At 36.2% G+C, this 19,061-nt stretch overlaps 1 protein-coding gene across 2 annotated transcripts in view; it reads left to right on the top strand.

The window, feature by feature from the left end:
- LOC133334864 (pyruvate dehydrogenase (acetyl-transferring) kinase, mitochondrial) overlaps positions 1–17,974 on the top strand; it is a 44,567-nt gene extending 26,593 nt beyond the window's left edge. The window contains exons 2-7 of one of the 2 annotated variants that reach the window (XM_061543178.1): positions 1,329–1,536; positions 1,597–1,787; positions 3,920–4,269; positions 4,339–4,563; positions 6,678–6,776; positions 17,860–17,974. In XM_061543178.1, coding sequence (XP_061399162.1) covers positions 1,329–1,536; positions 1,597–1,787; positions 3,920–4,269; positions 4,339–4,563; positions 6,678–6,776; positions 17,860–17,925 — 1,139 coding nt within the window. In that variant the 3' untranslated portion in view covers positions 17,926–17,974. Of the gene's footprint in view, positions 1–1,328; positions 1,537–1,596; positions 1,788–3,919; positions 4,270–4,338; positions 4,564–6,677; positions 6,777–11,819; positions 11,890–17,859 lie in introns of those variants that run through there. The other variant, XM_061543179.1, reaches the window with a different exon arrangement.
- The last annotated feature ends 1,087 nt before the right edge of the window (positions 17,975–19,061 follow it).

Raw genomic sequence — 19,061 nt, 5'->3', positions numbered from 1 at the left:
AGTACAATTTAGTACACATTAGTACTATACTTCCATATCTGAATTCTACACTCCAATAGCAACCATTATTCCAAATTTTAATTTTCCAGCACTCTCCGTCCACCTAATTCCCAATTTTACCAAATATAGTGCCGTTTAGTATTTTTCGTACTCATAAATACGAATTCCTAAGCTATCACAATCCTACGCTCCAACAGTCATTTTAATTCACAATTTTCAGGGAGCGGTAGCACCTCAAGTGTCTTTTGATACTGAATTGAAATCGGGCTGTACGACTCATTTTTGACTGGCTAGATCACACTTACCCACCGTCGCCCAAAATTAACTTTTCCCGGTCACAGTGTTTCATTGCGATTTACAACACGCTAATTTTTGCTTTACTTCCGAATTTCTGAATTCTTGTATACCGAAGATTTAAAGACAACAATTTTTAGAAATCTCGTTCGCATTACTAGAGAGTTTAGTAGTCATGTGATTTAATTTTCAATCCAAATTAATATTCCAACACTTTATCCTATCTATATTTTCTAATAGGCTGGAATTACAAAATTTTCAATATATTTTTTCTATATTTCGCATTACTTTATTTTACTGCATTAGACGAATTTTCAGCACACAAAATCTTGTCGAAGCTCTTTTACATTTATTCTCTACATATAAAATTGTGTCCACATGTTTTCTCCATATAGAAAATTAAATTTCCAATATGGAAAATGTATCATGGGATTTTATTCCTCTTCATTATTTTCTCCTACGCCATTATCTATAAAATTATTTGGGCTATGCCGCATTAAATAATTAACACACATTTGCCAAAACTGATTAATGTTATAAAAACAAACACTTTTATCTAAAATTGCAAAAAAAAAAACACCCAAATTTTGTCTAGACAATAATATCATCGTCATCATTGTTCCAGGCCGGAGTTTTTATAAATATTTATTTATTTTTTCATGCTGATAAACATTGCCATAATGACCTAAAGAATTTATTTTGATAAATTGCAGTTAGAAAGAAAAAATGCAGTTTTATATCGATTATTCGATTAGAAACCCAAGGTAATTAATAATCATAACAATGACATTTATTTTAAGTCAAAATTATGAAGAATTATAGGCAAGAATGGAGAGTTGAGGTTGAGATCAGTCTATTTGAAACTCTACTACGTCTTTATTTTGCTTTTTATGTTATATTCCAAACAATTTATATGGGTTTTCTTTGATAAAGTTATTGTTTTGATATTTGCAAATATTAGAAATAAATAAACAAAGTCTTATCATTAATAAACAATACAATATTTAATTTATTTATTATTTTTTTATTTTCAGGTCAAAATGCCTGCGAAAAGAAATCATTTATATTTTTGCGTAAAGAACTTCCGGTACGTTTGGCCAATATTATGAAAGAAATCGCTTTATTACCTGATAATCTACTCAACACCTGTTCCGTAAGTCAAGTCAGTTCATGGTATATGAAAAGTTTCGAAGAGGTATTGGAATTTGAAAAGGCCGAACCAACCTATGACAATTTACAATCGTAAGTAACACAAAAACAAATTTGTCTCCCTTTTCATTAATATCGTTTCCTTTTTTATAGATTCTGCAGCGCCTTGGAACACATACGCAATCGTCACAGTGATGTTGTCCAAACAATGGCCCAGGGTGTCATTGAAATGAAGGAAACCGAAAATGGCAATGTCGACTCATCCATGGAAACCTCAATACAATATTTTTTGGATCGCCTGTATATGTCACGTATTAGCATACGCATGTTAATCAATCAACATAGTAAGTGCAAAAAATGCCAATCATCACACACACACACACTCGTACATCGATCGTGTTGCTTCATGTATGTTCTTTTTTTGTTTTGACAAATGTCTGCGAATTTCCACAAGTCCCCGCCAGACAGTAAATTGCAATGTTTTTTTTTCGTTTTCTGTTCAAAGTCTTTTAATCATGAGTTCCTCCAGACAGTAATTTGCAATGTGTATTCTCTTCCAAGTCTTTATAATCAATTCTTTGTTGATTAGCTACGAACTGGAGGACTTTAATCTGAAGTGTTATTTATGATGTTTGTTACATTGAAAACTTCTGAGATATTTATACATGGCAATCTTATTTGTTGTCCTAGTTATTTTATAACAGATATGCATACTTGGCAACAGCATTTGTTTGCCCCGATACAATTTAGAATAAGGAATGCATTTGAATATAAATTAATATGGTTGCTGTCCCTCTCCTTCCGAGATATAGTTAAATTGTGTCCAAGGTGTCATTTTGGAGACAGATAAATTGGTTTTGTTAGATAGTTAAATATGTAGAGCTTGTGTCAGGTATCCACATATGCTCTACATATTCAACTTTTTTAACTTCCTTATGTATATACACCTCTTCGACAGAGTACCACACAGTCAGAATTTATTTTTGTCTCAAAGCCTATGCATCATCTTAAAAAGTATAGGTATAGGTAGTATCAGCGTCTTGTAGAGTGTGAGTTTGGTCTGGCGAGAGGTGGCCTTGTTTCTGAATTGCTTACTTAGACCATAGTAATAGCTGTTAGTCAACGCTATTCTCCTCCGGATTTTATTAGTTTTACTTTTGTTTATGGCAGTACCGATGTATATAAACCGTTCACCACCTCCAAGCTGTAGTTTTCAAGTGCCACAGTTGGTCCGAGTCTACTGGACGTCTTGCCCTTTGATACCACCAGCTTCTCGCCATTTACAGCCAGTATCATTGTGGCAGACTCCTTCTCAATTTGTTCAGATGGCTGTAACCGCTCGCAATGTTCGACGCATTATATCGATGTCATCGGTGTCGGCGGGTAACATGTGCTGTTTGGTACACAGAGTGTCATTTCTGTTCACATTTGTATCTCGTTTGACCTTTTCCAGCGGTCGAATACGGATTTATAGTCGAAAAAATGTGTCGATGTGTTTCTCGTGGGTATTTTCCAATATTGTGCGCAGTGTGAAAATCTGGTCTATGGTGGATTTGCCAGGCCTGAGGCCGCATTGGTATGATCCAATAATGTCATTGACCATTGGCTTTATATGCGATGGGATGGAGACTTAATTCCTATATAGTTGGCACATATAGTCCGGTCTCCTTTTTTGTGCACGTGACACAGAATGTCGAGGTTCCAATCATGGGCATGCATTCCTCCACCCAATTTGTACTAATCAGTTGGTAGATGCTCCTGATCAGCGTCTGACCACCGGCCTTAAATAGTTCGGCTGGTAATCCATCAGCACCAGCTTTATTATTCTTCAGCCTATTGATTGCTATTCTGACCTCATATTGCCTAGGTTTTATACAATCTATATCATCATCTCTTATGGGCTCTGGGGTATCTTCTTCACCGTTACTACTTAATACTAGAAGCTTTGCAAAATGCTCCTTCCAGATCATCAATACGCTGTCTGTATCTGTCGCCAGGTTTTCATCTTCATCTCTACAGGAAGACGTGCCTGCACCAAAGTCTTTCTTGTAATTTATTCTTTCTTTTGAAAATACGTTTCTCATTTATCCTTTTATCCCGATAATTCTCTCTTGAATTGTGTGTTACTACTGTTTGCAGGATTGCCCTTTATTCTCAGTAGCATTACGACACTCCTGATCATACCACAGGATTCTTGATGGAGGTCTTTGCTACCAATTGTTGCTTTTGCTGCAGTTTGTAGGGAGTGGGCAATTCTTTGCCATTATTTTTCTATATTATATATATTTTGCATATATTTTCCCTTCCTTTTTTTCATTATAATGATGTTTAATGTCATGGACAGGGCAGCGGTCATATGGCGTTTCTAGGCGCTCATTATATATTCATTAAAAAAATTATTACATTATTATATTTTTCGCCTATTTTCCCCCCTCTAATGTTTGTTCAATTTCCAAATTTTATTTTCTCCCCACAGCCCTCCTTTTCGGCGAATCAATGGAGCGACAAGGCCGGCATGTTGGTTGCTTAGATCCTGCCTGTAATATATCGGATGTCGTTAAAGATGCCTACGAAAATGCACGTTTCCTTTGTGATCAATATTATTTGGTTAGTCCCGAACTACAAATAGAACAACACAATTCAATGGATGGTGAAACGCTGCCGATACGAACAGTTTATGTACCATCTCATCTATATCATATGCTATTTGAATTGTTTAAGAATTCAATGCGTGCTGTCGTTGAACATCACGATCAGGATAAATGTGATACACTGCCACCGTTGAAGGTGTTAATTGTGCGTGGCAAAGAAGATATTTGTGTTAAGGTAAGGGGAACATCAATTTTTGTGTATTTTTCCTCAATTAAAATATTATAATTTTTGTCTTGCTTTCAGATCTCAGACCAAGGTGGCGGCATTCCACGTTCCCAAACCGATCAATTGTTTAAGTATATGTACAGTACGGCTCCCCAACCTTCAAAATCGGATTTACATACGGTTCCCTTGGCCGGTTATGGCTATGGTTTACCCATATCACGTTTATATGCCCGTTACTTCCATGGCGATATTGTTTTGTTGTCATGTGAAGGATATGGCACTGATGCCATTATATACTTGAAGGTGAGTTGTAATATAAAAAGGGGTTGTAAAGCTCGATATGAGGCACCAGCGAAATTATTATGCAGTTTATATCGTTGGTTTGCTATAAAGGGATTTTTTAAAGCTACAAATAGCATCTGGGGAGAATATTCCCCAACAAAAAACTAAGGGATCTAATGAGGATCAGTGGCGATATCCGAAACTAACCCCCGGTCGACAATGCCATACTTTCCCCACTAATAAATAGGAAACGAGATAGACCCATAGTTCCTATAAAATCACTTTCGATTTATGTATGTTCGTCCGTCCGTCCGTCTTTTCATTTTAAATTGTAAACAAAGTCTAGATCGCATTTATAATCCGATTTGGATGAAATTTGGCACATATCATTTGTTTGGACCAAGGACGAACCCTATTGAAATTGGTGATTTGATATAAACGGTGCACCAAAGTCCTTATATATCTTTCGATTTACACGAAATTTAGCATAGCGTACTGAAGTGAGTCTAGAATGATATGTGCTGAGTTTCGTGGAAATCGGCTCAGATTTAGATGTAGCTCCCATATACATTTTCGTATATATAGCTCGCCACGCCTCTTTTGAGATCCTTAGAGAATATTCTTTAAAAAATCCACGCCTCTTTTGAGGTCCTTAGAAAATATTCTTTAAAAAATCTATGCCTCTTTTGAGATTTAGATATAGCTCGCCACGCCTCTTTTGAGATTTAGATATAGCTCGCCACGCCTCTTTTGAGATTTTGATAAAGCTCGCCACGCCTCTTTTGAGATTTAGATATAGCTCGCCACGCCTCTTTTGAGATTTTGATATAGCTCGCCACGCCTCTTTTGAGATCCTTAGAGAATATACTTTAAAAAAACACGCCTCTTTTGAGATCCTTAGAGAATATTCTTTAAAAAATCCACGCCTCTTTTGAGATCCTTAGAGAATATTCTTTAAAAAATCCACGCCTCTTTTGAGATCCTTAGAGAATATACTCTTTTGTGATCCTTAGAGAATATACTTTAAAAAACACGCCTCTTTTGAGATTTAGATATAGCTCGCCACGCCTCTTTTGAGATTTAGATATAGCTCGCCACGCCTCTTTTGAGATTTAGATATAGCTCGCCACGCCTCTTTTGAGATCCTTAGAGAATATACTTTAAAAAATCCACGCCTCTTTTGAGATCCTTAGAGAATATAATTTAAAAAAAACACGCCTCTTTTGAGATCCTTAGAGAATATACTTTAAAAAAAACACGCCTCTTTTGAGATCCTTAGAGAATATACTTTAAAAAATCCACGCCTCTTTTGAGATCCTTAGAGAATATACTTTAAAAAAAAACACGCCTCTTTTGAGATCCTTAGAGAATATTCTATAAAAATCCACGCCTCTTTTGAGATCCTTAGAGAATATTCTTTAAAAAATCCACGCCTCTTTTGAGATCCTTAGAGAATATACTTTAAAAAATCCACGCCTCTTTTGAGATCCTTAGAGAATATACTTTAAAAAATCCACGCCTTTTTTTTAGATCCTTAGAGAATATACTTTAAAAAATCCACGCCTCTTTTGAGATCCTTAGAGAATATACTTTAAAAAATCTACGCCTCTTTTGAGATCCTTAGAGAATATACTTTAAAAAATCTACGCCTCTTTTGAGATCCTTAGAGAATATACTTTAAAAAATCCACACCTCTTTTGAGGAGGTCCTTAGAAAATACTCTTTAAAAAATCCACGGCTCTTTTGAGGAGGTCCTTAGAAAATATTCTTTAAAAAATCCACGCCTCTTTTGAGGAGGTCCTTAGAAAATATTCTTTAAAAAATCCACGCCTCTTTTGAGGAGGTCCTTAGAAAATATTCTTTAAAAAATCCACGTCTCTTTTGAGGAGGTCCTTAGAAAATATTCTTTAAAAAATACACGCCTCTTTTGAGGAGGTCCTTAGAAAATATTCTTTAAAAAATCCACGCCTCTTTTGAGGAGGTCCTTAGAAAATATTCTTTAAAAAATCCACGCCTCTTTTGAGTAGGTCATTAGAAAATATTCTTTTAAAAATGCATGCCCCCTTTTAAGGTCCTTAGAAAATATTCTTTAAATATTTATTTCCACTTTTTTCACCTTCACTTCTTCTTTACAGGCTCTATCTGACGAGGCTAATGAATTGCTGCCAATTTTCAATAAGACAAGTTCGAAATTCTACAGAGCCACAGTGCCCACCGGTGATTGGTCCAATCAGGTAAAACATACAAAAAGGAAACGAGATGTCATACACGCCTCCAATTGATCCAATCAAATGAATTATAAATATTCACACAGCTAACACACAATCCCAAGCAAACACGAACCAACCAACCAACCCACCTACCAAAAATTATCTACATAACCTAAAAAAACTACTGCAACACCCCAATCACATCTCATTTTCTACTACTAATTTAATTGGTTTTAGAATGTAGTGTCCTCTGTTTGTATAAAAAAATACTAATCCAAAAAAAGAGATTTTAAGGGCTGTGTTAATTTGGGTTCTTTCTTTCATAAAAATCTTTGAAAAAAAGGGTTCTGGATAATCTTTAATATCTTTTGGCTATTTTTTTCTTAGTTGTAAAAAACAAAATTCTTGTAGTTATTTATTGTAATTATTACTATTATTCGTTTGGCATTTAATTTTAAAGCATGTTTATAAAACAACAACAAAATCTGTATTTAGTTTATTAATTATACTAATTTTGGTGGACATTCCAAAATTGTCAAAAACAAAAGAAAAATGTTATTTCGGTTTTCGAGACAAAAAAAAATGATAATTATTATGTGATGAGCTGTGTATGTCATAAACAAAACTCTTGGACAAATTATTAGTTTATCCATCAGTTTTGTCTATATGTTGTAATTGTTAAATCTTGTTTTGCTGTAGTTTCTTTGCAAGGAATGTAGTTATTCTTTGTCTTGTTTATAAGAAGCAACAAAAAATACTGGCTTTTATTTATTTGCTAGAGTTATAGTTTTTATTTTTAATTAATAATATCCAACATATATATACAGACCACAAACCAAATGGTTGATTGCTTTCTTTTTGTTTCTTATTTATCTATTTTATTCTGAAATCTATTCTATAACTATCTGCCTACCTACCTTTGTATATCACATTCTCAATGTAAAAAATCTTAAAAAACAAAGAAAATTTATATCGAAACAAAAAACCTATTTAATTTGTAATTATTAATTTAAAATTAAGTTTAGTTTTTTTTTTTAATTTTAGTAAAACAAAATACATTGTATTATTGTTTTTTATTTGTTTGTTATTTTGGATATCTATTATTGTTAAGTGAAATCTAACTCAACATCAACGTCGAGCACAAACCTATTTTAAACAATAAATGAAAAGTAAAACAGAAACTGTATTTTGTTTGTTTTGTTACAACAAACTTTCGAATTTGTATTTTGTCTTCTAATTGTTTTACGAGAGTACTATTATTTATGTGAACAATCCCAAAACCCCAACAGAGTAAATATGTTTTAATTTTTTGTATTTCAAAATTTTATCATTATTAAAGAAAGTCATTTTCATCCTATTTCCCTACATCTTTCCAGTAATTAAAAATTATAAAAATATTCAATTCAATTTTTTCAATTGTATTTTAAATCTTTTTTTTTTTTTTGAGTAGACGTTCGCGAGAACATTTTGTTATAATAACACTCACTAGCATCGGATGGTATTAATCAATTGTAACACGAAATCAAGGAAATTACTGAGCATGATAATAAAGTACGATCCAAAAATCAACACAAAATTATCTTCAAAGATCAATATTGAGACCAACGGTTACACATTGGCTGCGTTCCTTGACAACGAAACAGCCTTCAACAATGTGAAGCTGAAGGGTATACATTCTGCTCTCGATAGTTCAGGTATCCCCTCCCTTCTAACGGATTTTCTTGATAGAATGATGAAAAGCAGAATTATCATTGGTGAGAGATCCGTGTGGAAATCTGTCAATAGAGGCACACCACAAAGGGGAGTATTATCTCCTCTACTATGGCTTCTGGTTATAAATGGTATACTGCTGAAATCCGATCACCTTAAGATAAAGGTCGCTGGGAACTTTCTGCCCACTATTTCCGATATAATGCCCTTTTAACTCTGACCAACTGGGCACACACCAATGGTTTTGGTGTAAACCCCATGAAGACATAACCAAAACTTCGATTGCCATCCTTGGGTAGAGTTACCTTAGCCCTTTCCTTAGAAGCAAAATACCTTGGTACAGTAGTCCTCGACCACAAACTAACATGGAAAAGGAATGTTGAGGAACGTACAAAAAAGAACTAACAGCACTCTACTCCTGTAAAAACTCTATATGTAAGAGTTGGGGTCTAAAACCAGAGATTATACACTGGCTGTATGTAAAGGTCGTAACGATAATTGCAGCGTTTTTCATGCAGAAATCCTTGCAATCACGAAAGCGGCTGAGAAAGTCAAAACACTTATTTGCCGACAACATAGGACCGATGACTATATATGTCAATAGTCAGGCGGCCCTTAAGGCTTTAAAGTCGTGCACTATAAACTCAAAAGCGGTTCGTAATTGCAAGGATGCACTTCATGATATACGACGGATGGTTAATATATTATGTTGGGTTCCACGACATAGAAACATAGAAGGGATTGAGATAGGCGATGAGCTTGTTCGAGGGGATTCTCTGTTGTCCAATCTAGCGACATAGGGATCTCCACAATCTCCTATTGGTTACTTTATTGGCAAAATCAGTATCATCTCAACCTGGATGCAGGATTTCAAAACCATCTGGCCAGAATTTTCTTGCCGTAGAACTTCTTCGCTGTTGTCTCATAATAGAGTGTGATTAAAATCGTTGTGTGGATCATAACAGGTCACTGCAGGATTAGATATCTCACTACCAAATGGTACATTAACGGAGTGGATTTTTGTCGTATAGGTGAGGATGAGGAAGAGCTGGAAACAATTGATTAGAATCATTGTAGGGATAATAAAAGGTTACTGCAGGACTAAATCTCTCACTTCCAAATAGGATATTAATGGAGTGGATTATTGCCGTATATTTGATCAAGCAGATCCAAAGCTTTCTTAAGACTTTGACATGGTTAAAATAACCAAAGATGGCAAGCGGAAACTATGAATATTACTTTTCCTAGTGAAGAGCACCAATTCTGTCTTAGTGGGGTTTACACCAAGACAGTTAGACAGAGTTGAAAAGGCACACTGGATAATATCTGAAATTGTCATTAGAAATTTCCCACCAACCAGCAAGACTACATCATCGACATAGGCTACAACCTTCATTTTAAGATGATCGAATTTCAAGGGGGGATAATACTCCCTTCCGGTGTGCATCTGTTGACAGATTTCTTCAGGGAACTCTCTCCTAAGATTGAGTTAATAATTCTGCTTTCCAGCATTCTATCAATCCATTGCTTTAGGAGTGAGGGTATACCTGAGCTTACGAGAACAGAATGGATGACATCTAGCTTCACATTGTTGAAAACTCCCCCAATGTCGAGGAATGCTGTCAAAGTGTAGCCAGAGGACTCCATATTATTCTCAATGCGTCCAACCACCTCATGTAAGACTGTATCCACTGATTTGTCTTTGATGTATGCATGCTGGGATTTGCTAAGTTTGCTTTGATTAATAGTATTTCTAATTTCTAAGTCTTGTAACCTTTTTAAAGTTTTGATTAGAGAGGAAGAGAGCTAATCGGTCTATAATCCTTTACTCGGCTTCCCGGCTTTCGGGATGAATGTCATTGTTACCTCTCATTCCATAGACTAGGTATGTACGATAGAAGTAAACAAGCCCTAAAAATTTCTTGCAGAGAGGCTAATACTCGTTCATCTGCGTGTTGCAGCATGGCCTGTATTATGTCATCTGAATTAGGCAATTTATAGGGTTGAAAACTATTTATCGCCCATACCATTTTTGGGTGGCTTATAGTGTTTTTGTTATCAGCTTCTCCTCCTCCCTCGTTCGAACCATATGCTGATGCGTACACTGCACACCCTCATTAAGGTCCATACAACCAGGAAAGTGAGTTGACGATAGAAGATCAAGAGTCTCACTGCTATAGTTTGTCCACGTTCCGTCACTTCGCTTAATACCACCTATAGCTTTTGGATCTTTAGATAGTACTCTGTGAAATCTGGCCGCTTCGTTGATTCCTTCGATTAACTATAGCTTTTGGATCTTTAGATTGTACTCTGCGAAATCTGGTCGCTTCGTTGACTCACTATAGCCGACCCAAGACTCACGTTTAGCCTTCTTGATTTCACTCTTATACCTATTGAACTGTTCTCTATAAACGTCCCAATCTGTACTGAGTTTTATCCTACTAGTTCTATTGTATACTTTCCTTGCAGTCTTCCTCAAGGATGCAAGGTTTTATAACCACCATACCGGCTGAGATCTTTTCCCAGCGTATGTTAAAGGATGTGAAGCCTTGTAGCTCTTCAGAAGAGCGACCGTGACATTGTTCACACCTTCCTCAACATCCTCAACCGTTATGAGATTTTTATGAATTTGTCTTCCGAGGCTTCCTATAAGGCTTCTGTTTACCTCTGGAGGTAGGAACCTGGAAAAATATCAGTCTATGATCTGAAAATCAGTATTTCTCAGATACTTCCCAGTTCATAACCCGAGTGTCGTCCATATTAGTGAGGGTTATGTCAATGACATCACCTCTCAATCTATTAACGAACGTTGGTATATTGCCCTTATTACAAATTCTAAGATTATATAGCATAAGTTATTATATTTTTCATAGAAAACATTGAAGAATGCTTCTGTATAGGGCATATGATATTTTCATAGCCGTGCTAGGCAAAGAAGACAAAAATTACACTTCAAGTGTGATAGGGTAATTTTTGGTTATATTATCCTAGCTACTTCTTTTGGTCTATGTAGTCAAAATCTAAAAAATGTATCCTACTATATAAATTCTTGAAAATACACTGATGTAATCTGGCTACAACTCTTGTGATATTTTGCAACATGAACCAATATTACCAATCAATGTGTCCCTAATGATATGTGTCTCCTATATTGTTGTTATCAAAACACATTTTCCCTCAAACACTTCTCATTTTTTCCTCCAATTGGCTTTCCGATTTCCCTCCTCCTCTAACAAAAACGTATTTCTTTTATAAATTTCTGTTTATTCTTTGTTTTCTCTCTCTCTTTCTTTTTTTCTTTCTTCTTCTTTTATTTATTTTCTATTCAATGCAAAAAAAAATCAATATTTTTTCCAGGACTTTTCAAATCGATGGCGTTATCTATACAGTCTTATTCGTTCCAAAGGGCATTAGGCTACATATTGAACTTGTGTTGGTTTATATTATTTAATAGAATTTAAAAAAAACCTAATTGTAATTGTACAAATTGTATTTAACCAAAAATTGGCTTTAAAAATGTAGACTGACCAAACATGATAGTGTTAAATAGTTTAGCGCAAAAAATTATCTATTTGTTTTTAATTTTTTTTATGATTATTAATTATTTTATTAAGTGAAATAAAATGAATGCATTTTTTATAAATTTTATAGACCACTAAACACTTTTTTATATTTATTTTATTTGTAGTTAAAATTTAATATTTGAATTATTAACTATTAGCATTTACATACACTTGTTATAACTATCACTTTAAATCGGGCGGGTGGTGGAAACTTTCGCACTTTTGTTGGTATATTTAATTTTTACACACACTTTCCCAGGTCGTCAAATATGACTTGACTTTTGTTGTTGTTACAACTACTAAATATATATTTGTTGTGTTTTTTTTCAAAATTAATCTGATTCGGACTCCTCCATTGTCAGGTGTAAAAAGTTTACAACCTGGATTGTTTGCATTCAAAAAGCATCTGGAGTTGGTTTAACACATGCAGCGTGATTCGGGCATAATACGTATTGGGGAGGCTGCACCATTGTGATCTTAGTTGGTTTAAAACCACTAGCGTTTGCGTAGGCAGCTGTCCTTCTTTTGCTGTCCAAGTACTGGTATTGGTCCATAGTCAGGATTACTGTTTTCACGTGAATGTCATTCATTTTTGGAGGATAGGCCTGTGAATCTATGGGTTGTCTATTATACCTTTGGACCTCTCTCTCGCTCCTTCTTGATCATGACGTTCTCCCATAACGTGCTGGGTAATGGCATAGATGGTTCCGGATACAGCGACAACATTCTGTTGTGTCGGGATGCGGGAAAGGTCTCCACTTCCTTATATAAATGATCCACTCTTGTCATAAGGTGTCACCCTTCTCAGTGCTGACATTCTCATACCGCACCAGTGCCGTATAGCGTACCACAAACGGACCTTTTGCTTTGAAAAATGTCAACAAGGTTTCTTTGTCCGCACCCCAAGACCTGTCGATAAGGGACTTGAGAACGTTGTTACTTACTTACTTAGCTGGCTTGTTACAGAACGGTTGTTCCATAAGCCGAGCTTAAAAAAGATTTCCAAGCGCGTCGGTCTTGTCCACAAGTCCACCAATTTGGAAGACCACGTTCCAAGATGTTGTTTTCTACTTGGTCTTTCCATCTAATTCGTGGCCTTCCCCTTCTACGGGAACCATCAGTTGGCTCATTTGTATATGCCTTTTGAGCTGGGGCATTTTCATTCATCCGCATAACATGGCCTAGCCACCGTAGTCGCTGCAGCTCAATACGACTGACTATGTCGATGTCCGCGTATAAATTGTAAAGCTCGTGGTTCATTCGACGCCGATATTCACCGTCGACGCAGATCGGCCCGTAGATCTTTCGGAGAATTTTTCTCTCAAAAACCCCAAGAGCTGCCTCACCTCACCCCAAGAGCTGCCGCGGTGCCACCTGGGGAGCTATTCTCATCACCCGATGAAATAGTCAGCTAATATGTGCCGCGAGTTCACCCATAAGAACTATAAAAAATGGGTTGAGGCGTCGGGTTAGTTGCACACTCTCGGAAAACCCAACCTACTATGAAAAAGCTAAGAACGTTGTTACTGTTTCAACTTTGTTGAACTTTACAGCCAACATTTTGCGGTAATTTGTGGTCCAAATTTGTGCCCCTTTGACTATTATGTTCAGCAGGAGTTCATTCATGTGATAAATAGTGTGGCTGTGAATTTGGCGTCGGATATTTTCATATTCTTCAGATGAAAGAACTGTACTTTGGTACAGTTCACCTATATAGAAATTTAACATTTCACATATGCCATCGATAATGGGACCCGACTCCATCATCATTCGCATACACTACGAATTCTCGCAGTTATGGAATTTCAGAAAGGTAGAACATCTCCCTGGGGAACTTCCTGTTTCACTCACGGTTATTTGGCTACTGTTTTTGAATTCCATATGTAACAGGCCTCCACACATATATTTGATTATCCAATGTTTCAAACAAGGACCTAGGACCTATTCTGGTTCAGTTTTCTGCGAATATGCTGTTGATTTTGGTCGAATGAAAATATAATTATTTTCTGGGGACGGAAGTGAAATCGACGTACCATGCACCTCTTTGCTTGGCTACAGTAGTAGTACCAACCTCCCCATTTTCCAGGCCTTTAATAGAAGCCCAAAGTTCAAATACCTCATAGAAGACCAAAAATGTTGTTTTTTTTTAATACAAGACTACCATCAGGTTAGAAAATCAAAAAATTGGTCTTCATAATAGAAGATCTAAAGATTATCTCCCTTACTTAGCTAGCTTGTGACAGAACATTTGTTCCATAAGCCGAACCTAAAAAAGTAATTTAAAAGACCATATTTCGAAATGTTGTCTTCCACTTGATCTTTTTCCATTGAATTTGTGACCTTCCCCTTCTGTGTGAACTGGGGCATCTTCATCCATTCTCACAACATGACCGAGACCGAGGTAGCACGGGTAGTATCAGCGTCTTGTAGAGTGCGAGTTTGATATGGCGAGAGGTCACCTTGCTATTGAATTGCTTACTTAGACCATAGTAGCATCTATTGGCCAAGACTATCCTTCTCCGGATTTCAAAGCTGATGTTATTAGTTTTGCTTATGGCGATACCAAGGTATATAAAATCGTTCACTACCTCGAAGCTGCAGATCTCAAGTTCCACAATTGGTCCGAGTCTACTGGACGTCTTGCGCGTTGATACCATCATCTTGATCTTCTCGCCATTTACTGTCATACCCACTTTGGCAGACTCTTCTCAATTAGTTCAAAGATCGCTGTTACCGCTAGCAATGTTCGACCCATTGTGTCGATGTCATCGGCGTAGGCGAGTAACATGTGTTGTTTGGTGTACAGAGTGCCATTTCTGTTCACCTTTGCCTCTCATATGACCTGTTCCAGCAAGATGTGTAAAAATCCTCGTTTGGTTCTGAGGGGCTCCGACCTTGTGCCAGTTAAAGTTATCCTGCATAGGGCTGTTGAATGCGGCTTTATAGTCAAATTTTCCAGGATTTGTCGCAGTGTGAAAATCTGATCTATATAGGTCTGAAGCCGGATTAGTATGGTCCAATAATGTCAATGATCATTGACTTCAGTCGTTCACACTGTACGCTGGATAGCACTTTATACGCGGTGCGAAGGAGACTAATTCCTCTATAGTTGCCTCATATTGTCTTTTCTCCTTTTTGTGCACGAGCCACATGATGCTGAGGTTCCAATCATTGGGCATGCATTCCTCTAGAAAAAATTTACTAATCAGTTGGTGCATGCGTCTGACCACCGGTCTTGAATAGACCACCATCGGCACCTGCTGCTTTATTAGTCTTTAGCCAATTAATTGCTAGTCTTTAGCCAATTAATTGCTTGGCTAGGTGATGTACAATCTATACCGTTATCTCTTATTGGTTCTCGGGGTATCTTCTTCATCGTTACTACTTGATACCAGAAGCTTTGCAAATTGCACATTCCAGATCCTCACACGCTGTCTGCATCTGTCACCAAGTTTCCTTCTTCTTCGCTACAAGAGGATGTGCCTGCTCATTTGCTCGATTTGCTCAAGCTGTCGTTTTTTTCTTTCTTCTTTTTCAAAAAACATGTTACTCATTTCTCCTTTTGCCCCGACAATTCCCTTTCGCGTTGCGTGTTGCTACTGTTTACATGGTTGCCATATACACTGCATTTTTCATCACAGTAGCATTACGACACTCCTGATTGTTCTGCTATCTGTTGTGTTTGCAGGTTTTCGACGTCGAGTTTCCGTGTTGTGTTAGATCGTACCTTTGCTGCTTGCGCATTAAGACGAGTGCGAACCTTGGCTGCTACAAAATAGTGGTCTGAATCGATATTGGCTCCTCGCTCCTGAATGCCTTCAGTCTATCACAATATGATAAATTTGATTTCTCCTTGCTTGAGCGGGAGAAATCCAAGAGGCCTTCTGTATATCAAGATTCTTGGTACTTTTAACTACCCTGTTTTTTACTGCCGCGAAGTCAATCAAACTCATGTCGTTGTCGTATGTTTCTTCAACGAGGTTGAATTTTTACGACGGTGGGGCCAAGAATAGTTTCCCTTCCGATTTTTGTATTAAAATCTCCTAGCAGAATTTTAATGTCATGGCCAGGGCAGCGGTCATATTGTATTTTTAGGCGCTCGTAAAATATGTCTTTGGTCTGCTCATCTTTGTCTTCCGTCGGAGCATAGGCGCAAATAAGACTGATGTAGAATAACTTTAATACGGATTATAGCAATCGCTCATCTACTGGACGAGGTCTTTTATTCTCTTTTTAACCATAAATCCGCATCCGAATTCATGTCGCGTTTCATGGCAGCTATAATACAGTACATAATCGTCGCATTTCCTGTAAGGCAATAATATCGGTTTTGTACTTCGTTAGTACATCCGCCAACGCGAGAACTTCGCCGATTTTGTGCAACGTGCGCACATTCCAAGTGCAGAAAGCATCACGATAAGTTTTCGGGTGTCGTCAATATTAGGCGGTTTGGTTTTCTTTTTCGTTGCTTTCTCCTTGTAGTAGGGATTTCCGAGTGTGGGGAACTAACCCGACGCCTCAATCCATTTTTTTAGTTCTAATGGGTGAACTCGTGGCACATATCAGTTCACTAATTCGATGGATGATGAAAGTAGCTACCTCAGGTGACACCGCTGTCACAATTGAGATGAAAAAGGTACCAAGGTAAGCCTGGGCTTCGCCATGTTAAAAATAGAGCCGTTGCTTGGTATCTATCATCCCCTACGTCCAACGTTTCAAATAAGAACGACGGTCCTGTTGTTCTACTGTAAGCCACGTTCTATTTCAGTCCACTGCGAATATGGCGTTGATTTTGGGCAACATAAGCGATATGGCTACTGTGAACCGAAAAGAAATCGGCTGACACGATTTTCACTCTGTTGTTTTGGGTCATAGGCTGTGAGCTGAATGTCTTCTTCTCCATAGTTGAGCTGAAGGTGTTCTTCCTCTTAGCAGATGCGAAGGTCTTCAGAAAAGGTATAATTCCTCACAGCAAAACTAAAGGTCTTCTTTTTAATACAGGAACTGAAGGTTTTCTTCTTCAAAATGTTGATTTTGTTAAAAGAAACTCAAAGAGTGGATTATTCTTTTTGGAATACCGAATACCTAATAGAATACCAGAAGAGTTTTTTTTTAATAGAAACCCACCATCAGATCTACATAAAAATCAGAAGGTGGTCTTCTTAATAGAAGATCTAAAGATGTTCTTCCTGGAATACCAAATGGTGGGAATTGAAGACCAGAGGATAGACTTATTCTTCTTCCTGGAATACCATAGAAGACCAGAAGATGGCCTTCATGATAGACCTGAATGATTTTGTTTGTAGAAGACCTTTGATTTGAAAATTCAAGTTTGAAATTAAAAGTTTTCCCCACACCAGAACACCCGAAATTTGTCATATCAGAACGATGTTTTCTTCATTGAAGACCTTCTTCCCAGAAGACCAAAACATACGGAGATCTTTGTTTTTTTTAATAGAGGAATGGAGAATGATCTTTCTCATAGAAAATCAAAGGCTGGCCCGATCTCGGAAGTTCATAAGGTAGTTGTGCCTGAGAAACCTCAAAAAGTCTGGCCTGGTACAAAACTTATATTTCTTTTATCTCGGGTTTTCGAGTAGCTTTTTTATGGATTTTTTAATGGACGTATAGGGGGTTGGTATGGTCGAGTTTAAAATTCTATTATTTTTTTTGGTTCTTTTTATTTTTATTTACACTTATATTCTTTAGAAATACACACGATTTGTATTCAAACTGTGCACTAGTTCACCCCAAAAGCGTATTGTATGGCTTTAATAATAACATTTTTACAACATCCACAAATTTATGTAAAAAAATAACAAAATTATTTTTAGAATTCCGATATGAATACCCGGCAAATGAATGCCACGGGACCGAAACGTATCAATGGAGCCATTTAAGATCTGGAGAAATGAAGTCCATGGCCAACAGGACACCGCCACAACAACAGTGCAGGGTATATGCAATAACCAAAACAGCAACAACAACATCATGAACTGCAAACAGCAATGTGACACCAAACGCTCAACAGCACTCGCGGTCAACAACAAGCGGATTATCAGATTTTGACAAGATTCTTCTTTATTTCGAATCCCAAATATTATAGTCGAATCCCAAATAACCTACACGAATTCCAAGCGACAACAGTATGACGACGATATGTTTTTTGTAACATTTCTAGCACAAAAATTAAAACCTTCAAAAAAACTTAGCTTATAGTCTTAAAAAAAAAACAAAAATCGATATCAGGAAACCAACCGAGTATTTTGTATGGAAACAAAAACTGTTTATGTTCTACACAAATGAGACTCAACAAAAGCATATTTACTATTTATTACAAGAACAAATTCCACAATTTATTAAAAAAAAAAAAAACAAAACAAAATATTAATTAAGAAGAGTAAAAACGAAACAAAAAACTTACTAACTTGCTTTAAACACAATATTGTGTTGTAGTTTTATAATTGTTTATCTTTGTGTGTCCGTTTTATTGTGTTTGTTTCCTAATTTTTTAAGAAAAAAAATAAATATATACATAACAAATAAAAGAGAAACTAGCGTTGTGTAGAAAATAAAAACAAAAAACATAAAAAAAACAAATATATAAAACATTTTTATTAAGAACGTATTTAATAAAATATTGTCATTTCGCACGAATTTCTGACAGTTTTTCCTAATAATAATAATAACAAAAGAAGTTAAGGTATGTAGCAAAATTATTAATCAAGTATTTCTAGCAACGAAATAGCAAATTGAAAATTTTGTTTTTCAATTTAATCACTTTTTTTGGTAATTCGTAAACACACTTGAGCTATTCGTTTAATTCTACCTTTAGAAAAATCTTTAATTTAAGAGTCAAATGCTTTGGTATAGTCTTAACTTCTTATATTTATAATATAATTGCAGAATAATAAAGATTAGCGCCGTTATCCATTCTACATTATGAAGTTCAATTCTTGCTGAGCGGCTCATATAGCCTTCATAGCCCAAGCCATAAATTTACTAAAAATTATCAATATTGAACCATGTTTATTGG

The sequence above is a fragment of the Musca vetustissima genome, unplaced genomic scaffold (assembly GCF_032173495.1).
Source record: "Musca vetustissima isolate MV318-11 ecotype Yass unplaced genomic scaffold, APGP_CSIRO_Mvet_v1 utg23012, whole genome shotgun sequence".
NCBI classification, from domain to species: domain Eukaryota; kingdom Metazoa; phylum Arthropoda; class Insecta; order Diptera; family Muscidae; genus Musca; species Musca vetustissima.
This window is presented reverse-complemented; position numbering and strand designations above follow the sequence as displayed.